Source organism: Ciona intestinalis, unplaced genomic scaffold (assembly GCF_000224145.3).
Source record: "Ciona intestinalis unplaced genomic scaffold, KH HT000161.2, whole genome shotgun sequence".
Lineage (NCBI taxonomy): Eukaryota > Metazoa > Chordata > Ascidiacea > Phlebobranchia > Cionidae > Ciona > Ciona intestinalis.
The window spans coordinates 29405-53770 of NW_004190483.2; the positions used below are offsets into that span (position 1 = coordinate 29405).

Consider the following 24366-nt stretch of genomic DNA (forward strand, 5'->3'; position numbering starts at 1 on the left):
GATACAACTGAGAGAGACAAAAAGAATGAGACAAATATTTGGTGATCGCATTTATTGTCAGAAACAACATTGAAAATACGATCAAATCCCAGGTTCGGGATTTTATTTTTACACACATAAATCGGGACTGCCCCCTTGGTGATATCATGTTTCTATGAAGCCGCTACATGGTTGCGAAAAATGACCGAAATTAAGAATTTGGACCTCTATGAATAAGCAGCGACTTGCGTTTGAGCAGCGATGCCCGGAACCAAAAATATGAGTTGAGTTATCGGGGCACCGTGGTAGCAGGGGCAGATACGGGGGAAAGGGGGTTGAACTTTTGACGCACCGAAAAGCAGTTGTTGCAATCAAGTTGTTTCATGGCTTTTTTTCACAAAAAAAGGGACGTTGGGAATCCCCGTCACCCCCTGAATCTGCCCCTGCATAATGGGTGGGGGTGTGTGGTCTGTGTGTGTATCACAGTTGGCATAAAAAAGTAAAAAAAGAGGCGGAAACCCGTTGGAACGAATCATCTGACATGATTCACACAATTAAAAAAGTAAAACGTGATTAACAGAAATAAAAGAAAATCGCGGCAGTTAGGGCTTCATAGTGGTGGGCAGTCTTCATCTCTTCTTACGATAGCACCATCACATATTCCTCTGTGGAAATAAAAGGAAAATATGGTTGGGTTAATAGTGTGTATAGAACAAAGTATATGTACCACAAGAATTCAACATTGTATGCAAGTTTTAATGTAGAGTTCTGTTGAAATATGGCTGTGGTTATTAATATAGTGACCGTGTTATAAACGTGTAAGTTATAACATAACGTCAAGTTTACCCAACGAAGATTGTGTAAAAAATAATTATGTTGTAACATAAACAGATATTTGTATATTGTAGTTTATGCTAGAGTCTATTCAGTTTAAAAGAACAAAATAAACACAATCTGTATTTACCTGTTTGTTCTTTTAAACTCATTTGTTTATAAAAATATAGAAATTTTCTTAATTTAGTTTTTACCGGAATTTTGACGAAATTGCTGAATCCAAATTTAGCTGCAGTGCTGCCGAGTAAATTTTCCTCCGCAAAAATAATTTTGGCAAATTTGGGTAGCACAACTTTTTACGATAATTTAATATAAACTGTACAAATACGTAAAAAAAATAGAAAAAATGATTTAAAGTACAATTATGACATCATAGTGAACACAATGAGGCAACAAGCAACAATGAACAACAATTGTTTTGAATTTCCAGAACAGTTTTTTAGTTTTCTAAATTTTTGGTATTACTGTTTTTTAATTTTCTAATTTTTTTTGATTTTCCGTAAAGTCAAATCTTTCAATTATTCCAAATATTTCATTGCCATTGTTCCTCGACACTATCATTAAACCAGTCACCCCCACTTTGTGGGAGGGGTTGTTGGGGTATGGGTTCGTTACCCCACAACCCTGAGGTTTCACCCATGGGGCGTTTACCCCCAACTTTTGGTTCGGTGTTTGCCTTACGTTTTCCTTGCATTGGCTTCCCACGTGCCGCGACCCCATTTGGCGTGCCACGGCCTCGTCCGCGACCCCTCACTCCGGTACCACGACCTCGATTGAAACCTCCGTACATTCTAAGGATAAATAGAAAAACTTTGGTTGATGGCATCAAACATAAGATGCAAATATTATGATCAAATTGGTTTGGCAAAAAGTCGAAAGTAAACATTACAAATGTATCTAGACACACCTCAATTTACTTCAATCGCAAAGTGGTTGGGTAAACGAAGGATAGGAATTTAATCCTTGATACTGGGGTGACTTTTGGTTTAAATCCTAGGTGTTGGGGTAATGGGTCAACTCTGGTCTAAACCCCAGGCCCCATGGCATGCTTCACCCATATACAACAAGCATACAACCCAAAACACCAACTTACCCTCTGTTCCGCATCATAGCCTGGTTACGATACCCCCCTCGCATCGGCATGCCAAAGAAAGGGTCGTCGTAATACCCGTAACCCATGTAATCTGTGGTGAAGTAATCATCATTGAAACCGAACCCCATTGGTGGGATTTGACCCCCGTACATTCCCCTTCCACGACCACGCATGTTGTAACCGGCCCGGTTGCCGTATCCCATACCACTGTAAAGTAGATTTATGTAATATATGTGTTTATATATAGGTAATGTTAGGGGTTCATACATATATTTAATAATATTACTTTACACAGTTGTGTTTATAGTTACATATGTATTGTATCGGGTGTATAAGTTGCCAAGTAATATCCCACTGTAAAGATTGTGATTTAGAACAAGTCCCTAGAACACCTAGAAGTTCCTGGGACAACATGTCTCCCCAACTTATATTACAAGGGTGATATTACATATTTTTTTGTGCTGAAACAACGACGCCTATGCAGGTGTTTGTATGAAATATTTACAAATTATAATTTGTATAAATTAATCATAAATTATGACATCACATAACATGACACAGCATTACTTACTAAGCATGAGTCATCATCTTTCTTTCCATTTGTCGTTCCTTCTTCTTTTTATCAACAGGTTTGGCCAAACTTATCTCGATGGCTTCCCCTTCCAGGTTTAATCCATTCAACTCTTCTAATGCCTGTGGGTGGATTGCTATGTGTTTAAGTGCGTGGCAAATTTGCAAGGATTGTGATAAATTTAAGTGCGTGGCAAATGCCATGGACCACAGTCAATGGCAAACGTTATGAACAATTGGGAAAACAAAACAGTTTTACTTTTAATCAAACTGATAAATAACACAGCTAATGAGAGTGAATGATATCACAACATGCCAGCTAAAAAAATACAAGCATTCCTAAATAGAATTGTTTAAAACATAAGTTTATATGTGGCATAAATTACATACACACACAAAGCTAAGCATATTAACTATATATCCTTAAACAGCCACCACACAAACCTTCATAGCGTTATCACGCTCCTTGAAGTGAACGAACGCATAATCTTTGATCTTCTTAACTCGCTCTACTTCACCATACGCACTAAACGTCGCCATCACTATTTCCTCGGTGGCTTTCATTGATAAGTTTTTGATGTAAAGGACTTTAACCTGGAGGAGGAAGAGGAGAAGAGTGAGAGGGAGTGGGAGAATGAGAAGAAATCTTTTACATTATGTAACTATTTTAACACGGGTTTGATTTCATAAACCGCGTTCTGTTTCACCTAACGCCTGCTTAATAGTTACCACATTATTAACTTTGTGGGTGATTGTTTTTTCTTTAAAGCTGATGATTTGGACAACTCAATAGTAACCACTGGGTTGGAGTCATTGTCCTTAAGTGTCTTGCCCAAGAACACATACGTCCACAATGGTAGCAGCATTAAACCCTCAACCCATAAACTCGAGTCTACAGACACTTAACCCCCCAACACCCTACACACCTTAGACATAATCTCATCGCTTGGTTCTTCCACAGGATCGGCCCAATCCACCGACACTGTGTTGTTGAACGCTTTCACTTTGACCGAGCTCAATCGACGCCGCGCCTGTGATGTCATAAGGGTATGTATGATGCAACAATCAATAATATAAATAAATGAAAGTATTTTTTACTCCTGTTTAATCTAATTGTCAATAATACTCTGAATAATATTTTTTATACAGAGGCTAAAAAGAGATTGTTTTACATTATGCTTGGCAACATAACATGGATAATACAAGTTTGATACATCAAGGTTTTGCACAAACAAAATATAATCCACATTACATACTACATACATAACATAAACACCTGTGAAGCAGCTTTATGGTCTGTGTATTCCAAGAAACAAAATCCTCGGTTTTTCATTTTATCTTCAGTTTGGAGGTAAATAATAACGTCTTTCAAGCCCTCTGTGGAATTAACACGGTTTTGAAACATAAGGGGTACATTGGGTTTAAATCAGCGACATATTTTTTTCCAAAATACGGTTTGTATCAGCTAAGAAATAGTAAAATAGGCAATCCAGGAACCCTAATATATGTTAAATATATTTTAAAACAGAACGCCCATGTTATAACGTATATAACGCAAGGTAAAAAGTACTAACGTGTAATTCCATCAAATTCTTCAAATATTTCATCCTTGGTTTTGGTTTTTGGGATGGATCCAACGAACAATCTACAGTTCGACTGTGACACACAAACACCCAGGAATTTCTTCGGACGAATTTCATAATTATCCAACTGTGGGGGGGTTGAACAACCGATGTTACATCAGTTAATGTCTTTGAAAGGTTTAGGAGATTTCTAATTTTAAATGCAAGCATGCCAATGCAAGAAATCTAATGGTAGTATACATAGCATAAGCATCACATATAGATGCCCCCACAACTAGTTTGTGCATTCAATACAATCTCACGCTAAATCAAAAACTCGAACAATGACTCGCATTTAAACCAGATATACCGCCCACCATGGACTTTATCATAATGGTAATGGTGTCCAGGGTGACATAAGCATTAAACGAGCATTTTAAACATCCTAGCCCATAATACCATAAATATGAAAGCATTTAAAAATTTTGGGCAGTTCAAATGTTTGGCGAAAATACAGCTTATTAAAAAGTGAGTAACCAATCACAACACAGTATCTTCCTATGGCTGTCTACACTCACCATCTTAACACACTCTGTTGCAGCTTCTTTATTTGTGTAAGTAACGAAGCCATATCCTCGATTCTGCCCCGACATTGGATCCATCATTAAGCGGAAGTCCCACACCACCCCAGCCTCTTCTAATAAAGGTACAAGTTCATCTTCGAACACAAATCGTGGGATGCGTCCAACGAATACCTGGTTAAGAAACGTGTGTCAAGGAATGAAATTTTAAAAAGTTTTTGCTATTTCGTTTGACACTAAGCAGTGACATACATACACCATTAGTTATGCATTATATCAAGGAATTAAATTATGAATTATTTGCAGTTTTTTTAGGGTAATGGACCAACTGTGGCCTAAAACTAACGCAATCAAGAAGGTTTCTTACACGTAAACACCTGTATCAATACCCCTCACCCACCTGACAACCGGTACCAGGTTCAGCCCCGTCATAAACATCTTTAGGAGGTGGGCCACCATATCTACGCTGACCTGTTGTTACATCAAGCGAATATTTTGTTCGCTCTAAAAGTTCCTGTAGATAAAACAAAAATTTATTCTTGCATTTGTGTGTGTATGTATATGCTGGTGATGTCACTTTGTAAGTACGTAAGGGAAATCCCTACAATTATATTTCTGATAATTATTAGAATTTCACAAACCTGTATTTTGTCTTCATTGGGACCAGATTTTTTTGTGTCGCCATTTATGTGCCCGGCTAATTCTTCCTTACAGCGCTGTCGATGTATTTTGATAACTCCGCAAAGGAACGCACTTTTATTATGGACGTGCTGGAATGGAAAAATGGTTAAAAGATGGACAACACACTAACAGCAATTCTCCAACCCAGTGGTCACTAATCGGTTGTCCAAATTGTCAGCCATATAACAATCACCCATAAAGTTACATACGTGGTAGCTCGTAAGCTGGTACGAGGTGTATGAAACAGTGGTATGTTGTTGCCTTGCCACACAAGGATAACCACCAACACATTGTATATTATGTTCACACCCCTAATCCCAAAATGTTTATACCTGTAGGTTTGATTCATTAAATTGTTTCAACACGGCCAACGCCCCTTCCTCGTCAAGTTCCTTCAATGCTTCAATGGCTCGCTCATCCAAATCAGAAAATTTTACTAAATCTGGAAATAATTAGGTGTTAATATAAAGTTCAGTTAATTATCCACAGTTGCCACTCCCATGCCCACAGTCGAGTTGCTGAAACTATTGCAGTGTGTGGATAAGCGGACATGTCCTTTAATTGGTTTGGCCATTTTGTATAGGGTAAATATATTTGCTATTAATTAGCAGAGTTAAATAATAAATGAATTTAATTTTAACGAACCTTGTTTGAAAACTTCATGCAGACCTTGCGCTACGTTGACTGAAAGTCCTGCAGCGTTAAGTTCTTGAAGATATTCCGTTGAATTTTCACCGGGAACCTGAGATTCGATCGTTACTTCTGCTTTTATTTCTTCCATTTTCCTTCAGCTACCCTCCTACGACTAACAGACACTTTTGCTTTCAATTTATAAAGTTTTCCAAATCTAAACAAATAACAATATAAGCTTATGTATTAAAAATTCTTTCAATTATTTATACTTATTTAATGGATTCACAAACCCGCATTATAGCTTTAAACTATTCCAAGTATATTGTTTATAATTTTCATAGAATACACCAAGTATCAGAAATACACATACCCAAAAACGTAAACCACGTTTCACTAACCGATAATAATTAAATAACTGCAAAGAATTATCAATATATTTTATGTAACAAAATCTTTCCCACGAAAAATGTCCATAAATCTTCCAAATGGCATTGAACGTCGTTGCTACTTGAACACGCCCAATGCTATAACGCCGTATGGCCCACGTGTTCGTGTAACCGCGTGGTTTTCGCCGGTCATAAACTGCACCAACATTTCGCCATTAATATCAATATTTACTCTTCCTAACCGAAGCCAATACACATATTTGGGTAAATAATTCACATTTAGCAATTAAAATTTAACATTTTTAGTTTATTTTAAGTAATTTTTAAGCTCACAACCCTACCGCATAGTAAAACCTGAAACGTGATGAAAGTCACTAAACCGTAACAAACCACGTGCTTTTCTGCGGTTTGGGGTTTCCCATTCTAAATTGCAGGGGCACAATAAAACAAACCAAGAAATTAAACTTGGCATTGAAAATGCATGTTGATTACGTTATCTCCTTGCATGTTGATTACGTTACCTCATACGTCATCATATGACGTCACCCGTCATTAATATAAATTGACAACTAAACACTAAATCTAGGACGAATTGGACATTTTATTTCTGCCCACTACAAAATATTTACCCAAAATTACTTGTAAATTTAACAACATGTTTTGAACTTTTTGGTAACTTTACCTTTACACAGCATAACTTATGCACCAAATTACGTTAAAAAAAACTAAAAATAATCTATATATGGCTGATAATTAATATAGATTGAAACTTCTTTGGCGTTTAAGGACTTGATTTAAGTTGGGTATAAATAATTTATCATTTAATCAATTCTAAACAAGTAACTCCCTAAGCAAAAAACTAAATTCAGATTTAAATATATACCTGTTGACTTGTAAGATGGAAATGCATTTTTGATACTGGTTTAATTTACAAAACACAAACTTTTAACGAATAATTGCGGACTTTTTGAATGAATAACACAATAAAACAAAATTTTACGAACTTTATCCAAAGTTTTGGTTAGCATATACACGTATGACACAGATTGTAACAATGTTAAAAAAAATTCACTACTACAGGCATAATACCTAATTCATGACTACATAATTAACTAGCAATGTGATGAATTATTACGGTTGAAATAATTGAGCTAAACCAGTATAGGAATCTTCAGGTTTAGACTTTTGGTTACGTTTCTTTATTTGCAACGGTTCTAAAATGTTCATTTTAGGAATTTCTTTAAACTGTTGGCTGACATGTTGCTCAATTATTCCACTGAGCATCTCTTTCAACGCAGATTTACGCTGTTTTTCACTCGTTTTCTCGAAATTGACAAAGAATTTGTGAACGAGGGCTTGGTCAGCATCTGGGGCAGCTTGAAGCATGATAGAGGTGAATAAAGCGGCGTGTTTGGTGTGTAGGGGTTGAATAAACATTAGCAGCAAGGATAGCAACTGTGATTCACATCCATCATGTTGTCCGTGTCTATGTAGGCCTCGTAGCATGGCTTCAAACACAGCACGTGTGATGTCTGGATTAAAAATATTTTCTTTTACGTTCATCAACATTTTAAGCAAAGGCCACAATATCTGGGCAGCTTTGTAGCAAGACGAAGTATCGTGCCATGCAAGGGCTGCTAACACACAAGGTAACATATTTTCACAAGCAGGAGAAACAGCAAGGACAGCTCCAAGATCTGTAAGCTGTGCGAGGTGGTGACTTCCAAGTGATGTAGATTGTGAATGCTCATCATCCTTTTGGGGAGTTTTATTCACACAGAGATTGATGATCAGTTCAAGATGCTCACGAGTTATGGATCGAAGAAGTTGCTCCTCCAACATCTCCTCTTCCTCTTGCTGCTCCTGCTCCGATGTGTACCCGATCGACCCCCTGCCTCGCTGGATGACGAGTCTCTCAGCTTCCCTCTTCCCATACGCCTCCCATGCAGCTCCCAACCTCTCCAGCATGAACCTACAGTAAGTGAATAGGATGGGGCTGGTGAACTCATGCACCATGTCAAGCGGGCAACTCTTTAATATTTTGGCAAGGAATTGACGGAGAAGACACTTCAACCTTAGTGTAGGAATATTGACCACATACCCCAGAGCTTTAGTGTTGATGGTGTGTTGTAGGGTGGGAATCTTGTAAAAACTTTCACCAAGCACCACCCCAGTATGGCCAAGCAAAGTAAAGAGACTGTCCAATCCCAATGAGAGGAAGAATTGGATTTTTTCCCAGTGGGCACGAGGTACTTCGTCCTGATGAGGTTTCATTTTATCAACTTCAATAAACACCAGACATCGCTTTTCACCTGATCGTATCGTAAGTGCTTGAGCATTATCAGGGTGGAAGACTTTGCCAACCTCTGGCGACCACATGGATGACATTAGCTGAGTGAGTGTGAACATATGGTCAATGGCAGCTTCTATATACCCACAACATGGGTTGGTCACTTTGCCATTCCTAATGAAACCACCAGCTTCAAGCTCCTTCTGATTCTCTGGGATTTTACTCCTTGATAAAACGCCAAGGGTCAAAGAAATGTAATAATATAATCCAGCTCTTATCTCAAAGGATTGCTCATTTTCATCTGTAGTACAGAAACCAATGGCTGTAGCAAACTCCATGGGTCCTGCCAATGCTTTGTTGAAGTAATCTGCATGTACAATAGGGGCAGTGGTGGCCATTAAGTTACCAATCAATTTGTTCTGTCTGTCAAAGTTTTTCCACTCAGAACTGAGTACGATCATTCCCTCAAACAAGGAGCACATCTCAAACTGTGAGAGTGACTTCTCACCTAGTGTGCGCTCCTGTATCCAGTTATTAATATCTTCCATATACTGGATCATTATGTTTGAATATGACTTGGCCATTCTGATAAAAATGGAGCACGCTTGCCGTCGCAAACCTGTCATTTCTGGTTTGCTTTTTAAACCACTTGTCATATCCATAGTTAGAAACGCACGGTCGATAACCTTTTTGCAATACAGCGCAGCATTGGTGGAAAGGGACAACATCTTGTACAAACTTGAGCAAATGTTGATCACGGCTTTATGAACCACAATATTCTCACAGTCGATGCCTTGAAGAGTTTCAAACAAAAGCTCACCTGCTGTATACGGCAGCAACCCCATCTCCCCCCTCTGCTCAGCTGGCAAAAGCATAGCTGACATCACACATTCAATGAATGCTGCCAACCCTTCCCATTTCTTCTGCATTTCATGAACATTTTCAAACTTTACCTTCAGTAATCTTCCAGCATATTCAAAACATGCATGAGCAGCAGGCAGGGGAAGTGTGGATGTACAAAACTTCAAGACTTCAATCATATTCCCATTCAAGACCTTGATAATCATATCCAGTTCATCATGATCGTTTATTTCCAATTCCTCGTATTCAACATATTCAGTTTGCTTTATATGCTTGTTGTTTAAATAATCAATCACCAGGTTAATCAGCGCTGGAACCATGGCTTGCAGAGTTTCATCTTTCTTCATTTCTTTAACTCGGAGCAAGTTAACCCACGAGAGAATAACGGATTGCGCAATCACTCGACTCTTATGGCTCGTGAGGAAGAAAAGAACTTGGAAGAAGTTTTGATAATTCTCCAAACTTCGATGAACTCGTATCATCTTTTCATCCTCCAGCCACTGTGTGATGATCATGCTGTTGAACGTCATCATAAGTTTGGTCATGCATCGAAGGAACTGGAATTTCTTTTCAGTTAAACCATCACGCTGCGAGGCGTTTTTTATGGCGACTGCATATTTCTCAACGAAAAAATCGGTCGTCAGAATCAACAATCTCTTCCGTTCACTCGTCCCTTTCCTGTTGGCGATACTCAGCAAGCATTCAGCAGATGGTAGTTGTAGTTCACTGTTGTTTAGAAGTCCAAATATAACTTCAATTAATATCCCATCATTCATGAATATATGGTCCAGTTTCACCCACTCTGCATACGTGGATATCGTCCTCAACGTTGTCCCAGCTAGATGGATATTCTCAGGTGATGCATCGTCGTATAAAACAGAGATCTGTTTCTTCAAAGCTCCCAACAGGAAAGCGAGAATATTAGGGGCAGATAACCCCAGGGCTTGTCGTAAGTCTCGTCCTCTTGTCCGGTTTGAAACATTTTGCAACAAAGCCACATCTTCTGCGAGGTCAAGCAGCATCTGTTCAATAATTTCCGTCGTTCCAACTTCGGAGTTTTTATTCGCGATGACCACTTCCTCCATCATGTTCGGCCATTGTTGTGGCCACGTGTGTTTTACTATCTCAGTCAATACACCTGCCAAACCAGTCTTGATATAAGTAACTTCATTACCAGGGCAAGTGTTCACCATTTCCAATGTAAGCGACTGCACAGCGTTCTGTTCCGTGCTTTCCATATTCACCCAATGATGACGAACACGGTGTTTTATAAGTTGCAAACCAAAGTAACGAACATGGGCGTCTAAACTACGATGCCCTAATAATTCAAAACCTATTTCGGCGCAGTGTGGATTACTTTTATACGATTCACACAAATTCAAAGCTTCAGTGCGCATACACTGGGTTGCTGAAGGATCAAGTAATGTCTGTAACGCGAGAATAATTTGTTGAGTTTGGTTTTGATCCATGTTTACTTCTTTATCTTCTTAAGTATATCAAGCTGCTGAAGTTCCCACTGTTTGTGGCTGTCCACGAAGCCAAGCTTGCCTTTGTTGAATGAGTTAGGTCCTGCAGATGTTGGCGTGTCTCTGGAAATATATTTTAACAAAATAAAGTTAATTGAGTGCTGTTGTTACAACATAAATAACTAAATAATTAAAAAAAAAACTACAAAATCTAATTGAATGTATATGCATAAGCATTTTAAACCAATGATTAAACATAGTTAATGTACATTGTCTAAATTCATTAATTAAAATCACATATTGTTCAAGCCTTGAATCTGTGGTATATTAATGCTACATACCTTGCGTTAATACATTAGGTTGGTCGCATTTTTAATGTATTTATGTTTACATGCCAATAACATGCTACAGCCTTTCAGGTTTACAAATCCAACCCAGTGGTCACTAATGGGTTGTCAGTCATACAGAAAAACACAATCAACAACAAAGTAACATACGCGGTAACTTGTAAGCAAGCACGAGGTGTATGAAACAGAACACTTGCGTTATAATGACAGTCGTTTCCCCTCAACACAAGAACAAATAAGTTACATACAACCAAACCATTGCATTTATCCCAAATACCTTTAGTAGTCTCGCATTCACCTCAAACGTTAACAAAATATTCACCTTCCGATATTTTTCATTCGCATTCGAGCCTCCACTGGCATTTCCTCTGGTTCGCTCTAAGGTGGAATACCAAATACACGTTACACCACTAACTAATTAATTCCTAGTAATAAGGGTTGTTACTTATTATATAACAATAACTTAACCATATATAAACACAAGCATTGTAACTTAATAAGCCTATATAGGGTGCCCCAGAAAATGTATACACTCGTAACTCCTTATATAACCATAACAGCAACATTTATATTAAAACTGAAAAGTTTCGTAATCAAAATGATATAAAGAAATTTAGAAACCAACCAAGTATCAATAGAGTTTAAATTGGTGGCAATTGTGGTCAAAAAATTATGAAAAAATAAGAATCAAATGTTGATGGTATGGTAATTTAAAGAGTGTAACCACTTTTGAGACAGCCTGTATAACAATAGACATTGTTATTTATAATTAGTAGTTTATGAACTAATACAACTAATTTTATATCCAACATCAAATAGTTGAAAAATATATAAAGTAAAGTAATAGCAAGAAAAATGCAAGTGAATTTCACACGATGTCGAAACATGAAATAAAGGACTGAACAGATTGGAAAAGTAGAATGTTTTAAATGCAGTAATGTAATAGTGATGTTTCAATGGGGATGTGATTTGGTTGAATAACAATACAGCAATCAGCTAGACATGTAAACATGAAGAAGGTCTTCGTATGAAATATACAGACCAGAGCTTACACATGACATCATATTAAACAGTGATAACCTGGTGGTTAAATTGGTGAACAACAAGATGTTAAACATAAAGTTTACCCAGCTTTAACATAAGTATGTGCGATTATAGAAGGGTGATACAGCATTTGTGGAGGCTTAACATTGAATGGCACGGCAAAATAATGTCGTTATAAATTATTCTGTACCCATATTATCGAATACAATAACACTAACATTATGCCATTGTTCGAGTATTCTTATTTCATAATCAATTGTTTTTTTAGCATATAAACAGTTATTACTCCATTATTTTAGAACGGAAAATAACATTCGTGCTTTTTATTGTTTTATTTCAAGAAACTTTGTCGGAAAAGTCTATGAAGAGATCGAACTTTTGTTCCTCCGATCCCGGGACACAAACCAAGCTCCTCCTCAGTTGCTCCTCCAACATCCGATAACGATCCGAAGTTAGTGAGGAGGGTGTGAGCATCCGTGGAGTTGATGGCGCGAACGGAGGCGAGGACTTCTATGGATCGAGACGCTCGGTTATCAGATTGCCGAGTTTTTAACGAGTCGGCAGGTTTATGTTCGTATGATTTGAATGTTTGTAGATAAGTCGCTGCTTCTTCATTGCTGAAGGCGAGTAGCAACGTTACATCGGATACCAAGCATAGTTTGGTCAGCTCTTGCACTGAGTGGGTTGAGTCTTTCACATCTACGAGGCATAACAGGATCCGAAGAGCGAACATTCCTCCACGACGGAGAAGTTTCAACCTTTCATAAATATACTCGGGTTTCAACGCATGGTATCGCAAACTAAGGAACAAACAACAGGTTGAAGGTCCCATTATATAATCCACAGCTAGATTTGCGTCTCCATCAGCATACCTCCACGTCACGCCATGTATTAACTCCAGGATTGGATTCCCTTTCTGGCAAGGATTAACAATCAATGCGTTTCCACTACCAAGTATGGCAGCTTTGGAACTCGGCAAAACTTTCTTCTCTTTTTCACCGTTTTTATCCAGGAACCCAAAGGCTTCAACTAAGTTGGTTGGGTTTGAACAGCGAGGTTTGTTGTCCTCCACACAACCCCCCTCACCCTCCAACCACGCCCTGCATGTCTCATCATCTGAATCGTCATCCATAATCTCGGGTTAATCTGTAGATTATTTATTAAACTTACATCACTGTCCTCGTTGAAGACCGCCGCAGCCTTCGCAGACTTCGGAACAACTTTAATGTTCGCTGATTCCTTCTCTTCTTTCTGGAACAAAAGTATACAAATAAAAATACAAATAAAGTTTACTTAAAACTAGTAAAGCTTATATATCTCAACAAAATAGAAAAGAGTCAACCTAGCTTAAGCATAAATACAAATAACAAAAGAACGGCCACAAATATTCTAATACCTCACTTATAGGCACTTACACACAGTCACGAAAAACGTTGTTTTCATGGATACCTACTAAATGAGTAATGGCCAACTCTGGTCTAAATCCCAGAACACATGACATGCCAGGCCTAGGACATCACCAATATTCAAGAGTCAAATCAGTATTATGGCCTTCATTTCAATTTTCCCTTTCAATTCCTTCACATTTACCTAATGACCAACTCTCGCCTAATTACGAAGTCCTAAGCATAAATACTACATGCTTCACTCATAGATTAAATACAACTAAACTAAATCACCGAACCCAACATTAACGACTCACAGATGTCAGTTTGATGGAGATTTCCTTCTTCGTTTTCTGAGGAGTGAGGACAAACTTCCGGGGTTTTGGAAGAGGAGGGAGCTTGCTGAACTTAAGCCCGGGTTTCTTCGTGGCTGGTTCGTCCTTGGTCGGTTCCGATGATCGCTTTGTTGCCACTTTCGGTGAAGTTTCTAGCGCAAAATAACTGGCCCCCTTACGTCTCTATCGTAAATATTCAAGATTTCTATGAAGAAGGTCTTACTCACCACTAGGTGTCTTGTCCATCGCACGAAAAACAACGAAAAACAAAGTTTAGTTTAAGTTCCTACCTCCTGTAAAGTATATAAAGGTTTGAAAATAAAATAAAAAAACTAAGAAAACTTGAAACTAATAAACTATGTAACTTGTTTACTGGGTGTAGATCTTTAGGATATTTTATTGAGTTATTGCTAATAAAGAAAGAAAAGCAATTGGAAGAAAAAGATATATTAATTAGGAAAACATGTGTGTTATTTAACAGAAACAATAAAATATCTCCTACTTTCAGTGCATTTTGTGCCAAATGTAAAAAAAAAACAAATATTAGATTTTGCTGTTCATATTATTTCTTTGCTTAAAACAAATCAAAAAAAATGTTGTAAAAGTAATTTTGAAACATAGTTTTATGAAAAGAATATTAAAGTTTGATCAAGTCATGGCACGCCTGTGGTATTCAGCGGGTGCTATGACGTAATCATTCGTGTTAAACCATGATGCTGCTTCATGTTTTAAGAACCCTAAACAGTCACGAATTGAAGTGATTAAAATCACCAAGCTATTATTACTTAATAAAGATTGTGAGGAAATGGTCGAACGCATGCGGACGAAAAATCTTAAAAAATGTGGACAGCCATATATTTGACTTGCTGTGCGACCAGGATATTTATCTAATATATCCCCAAATTGTGGCCGTTCAAATTTATACAAAAGTTGTGAACCTAACATGACACTAAAGTATTCAGATAAACCAAGCACCATCTCTTTCAACTGAATTGACGATTGTTGCGTAACAATGGATAGATTGTTCCTCGATTCTAGATATTTATTCAAAATATCTTCCACAGTAACCTTAGCAGGGAGATCATAAAGTTGTTTCTGATGATTAATTAAGTCCCAGTCATCAGCCAACATAACACCCAACTCATGTGGGATATTTAGACTCGTATCAAACATCTCGTGCACAATTTCAATTTCTTCCTTCTCTTCAACAGATTCAACTCGAGCTTTTTTACGTTTTGGTTCCTGGTTGATTTGGTTGTTCGTTACATTTAAGTCGACGCTGGTTCTCCGAACTTCTGGTTTAGTTTCTGGTTCTTTTTCGACTTTTGCTTTTTCTTTGACTGATTTTGAACGTTTTGGTCTTTCTCTGCCATCACTGCTTCCCCTGGTGGTAAAAAGGGGAATATTAATTAATAAATTGGATATATATTTTCAAAATTATTAATGTAAAATAGGTACTTAGTGTACATTCTGTAGCAACACAAAAAGACAACATGTCAGGGGTTAAAAGTTAAGAAATGATGTAATACAAAGATGGTCCACCTGTACCAAAAAGTAAATGACTCATGTCTGCTTATCCACACACTGCAATATCAGCAACTATACACCTTTGGCACCAAAATGGCAACATTTCACTTCAAAACATGTCATGTCCATGCAACCAAGTTACATTCAATAATGTGCTTAAATACCTTGACTTTTCTTTACCAAACTGCTTCAATAAATCTTTCTGTTTTTGTAGATTAGTTTCATTATACTTCATAACACGTGACTCCGGCACCCATTCGTCCCAATGTTTATTCCAACCGTTATAGTGGACGAAATACGAAGCTGTTTCGTCATCGCTCGCCTCCAGCTTCAAACATTTTGCTTCGTAGACCAAAGGACCCTGAAAACAAAGTACTTTTTCCCCTTCGCTAAATTTAAATCGTTTATCGAGAGTTTTTCGGTTTACAGCCGACATTGAAGCGATAATTTATCTAAAAGTTAGGAAACTTTTCAACATGGCTGCGATTTTTCCCACGCATTTATGTGCACGTTGTGCGAAATGTGCGTTTTGGTCCACATGTGCAAACAGACACACGTGATCACAATTTAACACCAATTAATTACTTTTTTTTTCACGAAAAATTGCAATGTTTTTAATTTTATACACCCCATGTTTAAAGCAAGACACGCATCTTATTTTCACATAACATTCCACCTATAACGTTTACGAGTGATTTAAAAACCTTTTAAAAACGTTCTCAATACGTTTTAATCAAAAATTTAAATAAACAATTGTGATGAACTTCAAATAACTCATAGATCCTCATGTAGCGGGGCATTTATAGTCGTTATAATCTTACAATGGTAATAAATATTCCAACTGGTCAGTGAACATTATGAACATTACAATATTTGTGTGGTGTATAACAGTGAGCAGTTTGTATTAGCATCATGTAACATAGCAACGACAGCACTAAAGTTTCATGAGAATAAATATGAAATTATCTTAGCATCAAACACAATATGATGTTTCTCATTAAAATTGAAAGACAAATTCAAAAGCATTTTAAGAAAAAGAAATTTATTCAAAATAATAATGTTAAGAATAATTAATCTTTGATAAAAACTTTGCGACGTCTAAGTCCTTCAGTGATACAGGTTTCGTCTAAAAAATAAAAACAAATTATAATTTTCATAGAAAAACTACTGATGATGGACAAAGTTACTGTCTGGATACTAAACTCATGGTCAGACAGTAAATAACTTTTATTTTACACAAGACACCACATTATATTTCACACAAATATACCAACCTTGCTCCTTCGCCTTTTATGTGAAGATTTTTTAATTTTTGAAGTGTTTGAAGCACCGCTTGATTGGTCGGTTTGATCATGTGACAATTCGCTTGATTGGCTGGTTTGGTCATGTGATTTGACAGAAATCTTCTAAAAATATATTTGGTTTAGGTTTAATTTAAACCTAAAAAAATGTTTAATTATATTAAAGATATTTTTGCAAGCCATTGTCTCAACACTCCGATTGCTTGTTTACTTTGTTCACGCGTACAGCATTTAATGTGTTATTTCCAGAAACTTACTTTCGAGGATGTTTTTGTTTCATCTTCCTTCATTTTCACTTCAGGGAAAACCCCACAACTGCTCCTAGAGTCGCCGGAATCGAGTTGGTTCGTTCGTCGTATAATAGGGGACGGGGTTCGCATGTGGAGGGGTGACGTCCCGAGTTTAGATGGGGTGATAGGGATCGTTATTAGATTGATCCTCCTCTTCTTGTGATGGTGGGTCGCCATGGATACCTCGGAGCTACACGGACTTTCACAGGAGGGAGATAAAGATGAAGTGTCTTTATTATTCGGATATTTTATTTCCTCATTAAAGGAATTAGTTTTTGAGAGATTTTTTCGGACGCGATTTTTATCAGGCGTTTTAAACACGACCTCTTCTACTGGTTGTGTGTGGTTAAGTCTTGCGGCTAAACCTGGAGAGCTTTGAACTTGACCTCCATGTACCAGGTTCAAAGCCTGGGTAAGCTCACTGTCGGACATGTTTAAAAGTTTGTCAATCTTTGACATCTTTCTTTTCTTCTTCTTCCTCGTAGCAACATCCGGATCTCTCTTCCTTTTCTTACCGACCCCAACCCTCCCATTCTCCACATCAACTTCCTCTTTCTTCCTCTCATCCTCCGCAGGATTGGAGGACTCCTCTCCTCCCAGTGATGGAGGGGCGGGAAGAATAACTTCATCCTCAGATGTTCCTTCCACAATTTGGAGTTCATCTGACGACACGCTCCTCTCAAAATCTTCTTCATCTTTTATAAAGTTAATGTTAGGAGGACTCAATGCATCGGTATGGGTGGCATGCCTATCAGGTGCTATATGTGTTGGTAGATTGCCATCTATTGCATAGCCATCAATCATGGGGTAGTGCCCACCGTTACGTGACCGATCCCCTTCACCATCTATCGAAGTTTCATGTTTCAACGTAGTGTCCGAACATTCCTCTTCATGATCCACAGCCAAACAATCCTCATCCACACTTGGCAGATCCAAGATACTTCCACAAGACACATCTTCATCAGTGTTAACAATAACTTCCTTAAAAAGTTTCTTTTTTGAAACCTTCTTCCTCTTTTTCTTCTTTTTTTTCCCGGCCCGTCCCTTACTTTCTTCAGGATATTTCTTCATGAACCCTCTTTTCATTGCAACCCAGTTCTTCGTAGTCATCTGCATCGCTCTCTGCTCATCGTAACGATCAATATTCATCATCACTTCTTTCATAACCCTGCTACAAAGTTTCCTCCCAAGATTATAAAATAAATTACGAGGATCTGTCTCATCTTTTTCCTGTAACTTGACTCTCAAACTTTTCTTCTGTTTATATTTCTCACTTACACCATTATGAATACTTGGTGTTTCAACCACCCCTCCCAATGAGTTACACGGAGGTTGTGGGGAGAATAATTGAACTAATGAAGGAGTTGAAGTCAACCAACGTTTCTCATCATCAAGTTCAAAACGTCTTGCTTTGTTTAAAGCAGGATCTTTCCCAACATCGTCAACTCGATTTTCAGGATGATTTTGTAAATCCTGAGAAGAAATGTCTGTTTCTGACTCGGATAATTCAACTTTCATGCAATCTTCGAGTTGAACCGAGCAGATCCTTTCCTTAAATGAGTTGTTTGAATCTCTGACGGTCTTCCTATCATCTTCAGGAGTCTTCCCAGCATCTTTAGAAGATCCAAGAGTCTTCCCAACATCTTTAGAAGATCCAAGAGTCCTCCCAACATCTTTAGAAGACCCAGGAGTCTTCCAAACACCTCCAGAGGATCCAGTATTCATCTCAACAGACCTGGAAGAGATTTTCACCGGAATTCCAGAAGATCCCAGGACAGAAGGAAGAAGTAAGGGAGAACCAGCGCTGTTTATTTCCTCGGGTCTGAACAACAAATAAAAATATTTTAAATGAATTAAAACATAGACAGTATATTACCCCAACACCCATAGATTTAAACCAGAGTTGGCCTGTTACCCCAACATTGTAAATTCACATTTTAAAACTAAATAAAAACTTACTTAAAGTGTGGTTGTGCTGGGTCGTTTGTACTTGGAGAAGGTTCTGTGAAACATAAATGTAAACATTTACATTATAAATACAGATATCAAGATGGCAGTTATTGAGTATAGACTCATTATACTATAGCAGATGTTTCACCAATGATAAATTATTCATCCAAACTTACTTTGAACTTGGTAGAAAGCTGAAGAATTGCTTGGATTGAAAGTTGCAGCAAGAGACCTGGAAAATATATTAACTTAATGTAAGATACAAATACAGGTGATTAGGATTCTATTTTTTATTATTATGACTAACAGATTGTGTATTTTTTTAAGGTAAATAAAAGTATTAATACCATTGTGTTGATCTACATTATAATATTCACCTGACGTGATTCTTTGACGGGGTGTGGACAGGAGTTGATTGGCCTAAAATAAAAAAATAGACAAATTAAAAATGAGTTTTGAATATTAGATATTTATTGTGCAGTCTTATGTAAAGCAGTTTGAACAGTTGTAACACATTGTGCATTTTACACTATATATACCAACATATAACGAAAATATATATATGAAGCAACACAAATTTTGCGCACAAATATATAAATCATCATAATGTACATTCAACAAATTCAACATCTATAAGAAGTAGCAAACATCATACATGCTAGCATCAGTAGCATGTATATTACAGTGTGTACACTAACATGTTATAAATCCAACATACAGTTATGAAGTATCAAAAACATCCAACTTACCAGATGCAGGCTTCGGAAGTAATTTTCTGCAAAACAAAAATAAATAAATTCTTAACTTTAAGTAGACTGTGGCATTGCCACTAAAAGTTTGTATACGACAGAACTACTTAAAAAAAAACCTAATAATATTTAAATACATGCCTGTATTTGTTTTTGTATTGAGGTCTCACTGTAACATTTGGTAAAACTTGAATTACGGGTTCGATTTTGTCCGAAGTTTTATTCAACCATTCCTTCAATGTATCCGTAGCCTTGCTTGGCGCGTCACAATATTCCTTCGTTTGCGTTTCATCCAAGAATAAAAACAAACCATCGTTAGCGGAAATTGTTGTAAAACTTTCCGTTGCTGGCGTTGATGTGTTTGTTGTTTGATTCACCTCCTTCATTACCTGCGTGACCGATGTTTCGTTCAACAAACTTGTCAAGTCATCCCCGCTAACAACTTGCTGACAAATGTTTTTATAAAAAGTATCCTCGTTGTCAACCGTCGGGATCTCGTCGCCCAAAGTAGTTTGGTGGTACAAGTTCACCTCATTGTTAATAATTGGGGAGCTGGGCTCTTTCTGCACGGCATCTGTATTTTCTATTTCATTAAAACTTATTCCATTACTTTGCCCATGTTTTACAACTTGTTGAGTTTCACTTTGCAATATTAAAGACATAGAAACAGTGGAGATATCTTCAGGAAGTTTATGTTCATGAACAATAGGGGCATGTTGCGACCGTGGAACCTTACTTGGGCTTTCAATGGCGCGCAAACCGTATCTTAAAGTTAATTTGCGCGGACTGCATTGTTGTGTGGTGGTAGCTTCTATTGACTTGGTGCTTTGTAGACTAACAGCAGTCAATACATCCATACCATCATCATTATCATCACATAACATATCCATCAAAGAACTAACTTTGGAATCTCCTCCATCACAACCATCAACCTCCAGATGGGCTGATGCTTTGAAGATGTTGCGATCACACAACTTTCTCTCACGTGATCCACTCTTCCTCTGCATCCCTGATTCCTGCATCCGGACCCTACTCCTGTCTTCCTTCCTCCCAGATCTGCTCCTCGTGTTTTTAGCGGGACTATCCTCTAAATTGTTGCTCCTGGACTTAATCGGAGTCTTTTGGTCAAATAGTCCTCCAGTATTGGATTTAAGAGAAAGAGGACTCTTTGCAACATCCAGTTTAAGAGGACTCTTCGGAACATCCTGTTTAGGAGGACTCTTTATAACATCCTGTTTGAGCGGACTCTTTGCAACATCCAGTTTCTGAGGACTTTTTGCAACATCCAGTTTAAGAGGACTCTTCGCAACATCCTGTTTAAGAGGACTCTTTGCAACATCCTGTTTCAGAGGACTCTTCGCAACATCTAGTTTAAGAGGACTCTTTGCAACATCCTGTTTAAGAGGACTCTTCGCAACATCCTGTTTAAGAGGACTCTTTGCAACATCCAGTTTAAGAGGACTCTTTCCAACATTCAGTTTAAGAGGACTTTTTGCAACATCCTGTTTAAGAGAACTCTTCCCACCATCCTGTTTCAGAGGACTCTTCGCAACATCTAGTTTAAGAGGACTCTTTGCAACATCCTGTTTAAGAGGACTCTTCGCAACATCCTGTTTAAGAGGACTCTTTGCAACATCCAGTTTATGAGGACTCTTCGCAACAACCTGTTTAAGAGGACTCTTTACAACATCCTGTTTAAGAGGACTCTTTACAACATCCTGTTTGAGCAGACTCTTTACAACATCCTGTTTAAGAGGACTCTTCCCAACATCCTGTTTAAGAGGACTCTTTTCAACATTCTGATTAAGAGGACTCTTTTCAACATCCAGTTCAATAGGACTCTTCCCAACATTCTGAATAAGAGGACTCTTTCCAACATCCTGTTTAAGAGGACTCTTCGCAACATCCTGTTTAAGAGGACTCTTTGCAACATCCAGTTTATAAGGACTCTTCGCAACATCCTGTTTAAAAGGACTCTTTACAACATCCTGTTTAAGAGGACTCTTTACAACATCCTGTTTGAGCAGACTCTTTACAACATCCTGTTTAAGAGGACTCTTCCCAACATCCTGTTTAAGAGGACTCTTTTCAACATTCTGATTAAGAGGACTCTTTTCAACATCCAGTTTAATAGGACTCTTCCCAACATTCTGAATAAGAGGACTCTTTCCAACATCCTGTTTATGAGGACTCTTCCCAACATCCTGTTTATGAGGACTCTCCCTAAGATCCTCTGCACTCAGCCCTAACTCATCTTTTTTTTCAGTCAATAAAGTCCCAGAAGATGTTTCAACATTCATGCTATTATTATATACAGAGATGACATCATCACTTCTAGCTGCGACATCATCACTTTCTTCCATGACATCATCATTACCAGCTGTGACATCATCAATTTCTTTTGTGGCATCATCATTTTCTCCTGTGACATCATCATTTTCTTCTATGACATCATCACTTCTTGCTGTAACATCATCACTTTCTTCCATGACATCATCATTACCAGCTGTGACATCATCAATTTCTTTTGTGGCATCATCATTTTCTCCTGTGACATCATCACTTTTTGCTGTAACATCATCACTTTGCTTTGTGACATCATCATTTTCTTCTGTGACATCATCATTTTCTTCTGTGACATCATCATTTTCTTCTATGACATCATCATTTTCTTCTATGACATCATCACTTCCAGCTGTGACATCATCATTCACTTCTGTGACATCATCATTTTCATCTGTGGCATCATCATTTGCTTCTATGACATCATCACTTCCTGCTGTGACATCATTACTTCCAGCTGTGACATCATCATTTGCTTCTGTGACATCATCATTTTCTTCTGTGGCATCATCATTACCAGCTGTGACATCATCATTTGCTTCTGTGACATCATCATTTTCTTCTGTGACATCATCATTTTCTTCTATGACATCATCACTTCCTGCTGTGACATCATTACTTCCAGCTGTGACATCATCATTTGTTTCTGTGACATCATCATTTGCTTCTGTGACATCATCATTTTCATCTGTGACATCATTATTACCAGCTGTGACATCATCATTTGATTCTGTGACATCATCACTTTGCGATGTCTTCATTACATCATCAGCAGTTTTAACGCTTTCTCCAAAACAATCACTACCGATTATTTTGTTCTCTGATGTCATAAGGTCATTTATGACATCTTTCCCATTTGATGATGATGTCATAGTACGTTTAGTGACATCACTACCCATCCCACCCACAGTGTTCCCAGTTTCACTCCCCTTATCCACCAGTTCGCCGCCATCTTTGGTCCCAGTATCAAGTGTAACATCCATGTTTGTTGGCTCCACTATTCCATCTTGTGTTCTTGGTTGATTGTTACCTGGTGTGTGTTTAACAACACTGGCTGTTAATAAATCAACAGTATCTGTTGTTTCAACATAAGTTGAATTTGTTGAATCCATATTTTCAACAACCCCTGCTGTTGTTTGTTGGTTTACGTTAATTGTTGTTTCCTCCGCGTTACTTCCACTCTCGAAGTTCAACGAGCTTAATCTCGACTCTGAAAATGAAATATAAAGTAATTTCCACCAAAATAATGTGTAATAATATTCCAGTTGGCCCATTACCCCAACATTGTATATGCACATTCTATTCTATATGGGTAAGGTCCTACAGTGAGGCATGCCATGGGATCTGGGATTTAGACCAAAGTTGGCCCATGACCCCCAAATATACAATATTAGATTACTTTTAACGTGCTATCCTACAAGTACACCATGTATGCTCTGTATCAAATATTCCAAGTTATATTAAAATTTTACAGACCACTTCTATGACATAGGCTAAAAACATTATGATGTCATAATCACCTGATCGTTGTGTCATACCCAACATTTGTTCAAGTTCATCTCCCAGTTCTAAATCATCTATAGAGATACAATAAATTCATTAGAACAATATTTTTCAACTTTATGGTTCTTGGCCCTTACAGAGACACTTAACACCTGTGGCCCCCTGCTACATAAATAAAATATCCTGCATTTGTATTCACATCTGTTATTTTATTCACCAGTTTGTAGCTTAACATGCAAAACAAGGCTATGAGCAGAGGTCTGTTTATTGCCCATAACAAACCCAAATCAGCAAGAAACTCTTCTTACTAATTGGGGAACGACACATAACAACATTAGCTTTATGGGGGTTGGAGTAATGGGCCAACTCTAACCTAAATCCCAGATCATTGACAAGGACCTCACCTCCATAGAATAAAATTAATATTGCAGAAAAAGATCTGACTTCTTATAAAACCACAACCCATTTAACCAGCATTCCCCCCTGTTGTTAAAATATGAATATTATGATAACAATAAACGAATACAAACCAGTGAATAACAAGGACTCAAGTGACATTTGCGCGATTAAATCTTGATTGGAACGCGTTTTATCCTGAACAAAATACTCATTATAATAAAGAATATGTTAAAATCTTGAATATCAAGGTTACAATT

At 37.6% G+C, this 24366-nt stretch overlaps 5 protein-coding genes across 6 annotated transcripts in view; all 5 read right to left on the minus strand.

Annotated features, from left to right (window-relative positions):
• Positions 1 to 37: 37 nt before the first annotated feature.
• On the minus strand, positions 38 to 6177 carry LOC100179882 (heterogeneous nuclear ribonucleoprotein R). Its single transcript, XM_002123941.5, has 13 exons — positions 5946 to 6177; positions 5633 to 5742; positions 5261 to 5389; positions 5020 to 5133; positions 4617 to 4793; positions 4051 to 4186; positions 3753 to 3853; positions 3403 to 3507; positions 2921 to 3070; positions 2478 to 2599; positions 1907 to 2113; positions 1495 to 1604; positions 38 to 644 (listed from the first exon to the last, which is right to left on the minus strand). The coding sequence occupies exons 1-13, from the start codon at positions 6079 to 6081 to the stop codon at positions 619 to 621; spliced, it is 1623 nt and encodes a 540-aa protein (XP_002123977.2). The 5' UTR covers positions 6082 to 6177; the 3' UTR covers positions 38 to 618.
• Positions 6178 to 7224: 1047 nt separating this feature from the next.
• LOC100182219 (exportin-5-like) lies at positions 7225 to 13578 on the minus strand. The gene is made up of 3 exons (XM_026839154.1): positions 13498 to 13578; positions 11606 to 11661; positions 7225 to 11059 (listed from the first exon to the last, which is right to left on the minus strand). The coding sequence occupies exon 3, from the start codon at positions 10937 to 10939 to the stop codon at positions 7451 to 7453; it is 3489 nt and encodes a 1162-aa protein (XP_026694955.1). The 5' UTR covers positions 10940 to 11059; positions 11606 to 11661; positions 13498 to 13578; the 3' UTR covers positions 7225 to 7450.
• On the minus strand, positions 11725 to 13491 carry LOC101242850 (DNA excision repair protein ERCC-1). Its single transcript, XM_026839155.1, has one exon. The coding sequence runs from the start codon at positions 13457 to 13459 to the stop codon at positions 12659 to 12661; it is 801 nt and encodes a 266-aa protein (XP_026694956.1). The 5' UTR covers positions 13460 to 13491; the 3' UTR covers positions 11725 to 12658.
• A 763-nt stretch (positions 13579 to 14341) lies between the features above and the next one.
• Positions 14342 to 16121, minus strand: LOC100185404 (mortality factor 4-like protein 1). The gene is made up of 2 exons (XM_002120035.5): positions 15739 to 16121; positions 14342 to 15431 (listed from the first exon to the last, which is right to left on the minus strand). The coding sequence occupies exons 1-2, from the start codon at positions 16008 to 16010 to the stop codon at positions 14696 to 14698; spliced, it is 1008 nt and encodes a 335-aa protein (XP_002120071.1). The 5' UTR covers positions 16011 to 16121; the 3' UTR covers positions 14342 to 14695.
• A 325-nt stretch (positions 16122 to 16446) lies between these two features.
• Positions 16447 to 24366, minus strand: part of LOC101243014 — an 11702-nt gene continuing 3782 nt past the window's right edge. The window contains exons 10-19 of one of the 2 annotated variants that reach the window (XM_018816228.2): positions 24241 to 24304; positions 23728 to 23784; positions 20006 to 23417; positions 19865 to 19890; positions 19493 to 19535; positions 19292 to 19347; positions 19125 to 19167; positions 17133 to 18987; positions 16849 to 16977; positions 16447 to 16700 (exon numbers count right to left, since the gene is read on the minus strand). In XM_018816228.2, coding sequence (XP_018671773.1) covers positions 16635 to 16700; positions 16849 to 16977; positions 17133 to 18987; positions 19125 to 19167; positions 19292 to 19347; positions 19493 to 19535; positions 19865 to 19890; positions 20006 to 23417; positions 23728 to 23784; positions 24241 to 24304 — 5751 coding nt within the window. In that variant the 3' untranslated portion in view covers positions 16447 to 16634. Of the gene's footprint in view, positions 16701 to 16848; positions 16981 to 17132; positions 18988 to 19124; positions 19168 to 19291; positions 19348 to 19492; positions 19536 to 19864; positions 19891 to 20005; positions 23418 to 23727; positions 23785 to 24240; positions 24305 to 24366 lie in introns of both variants that reach the window. The other variant, XM_018816227.2, reaches the window with a different exon arrangement.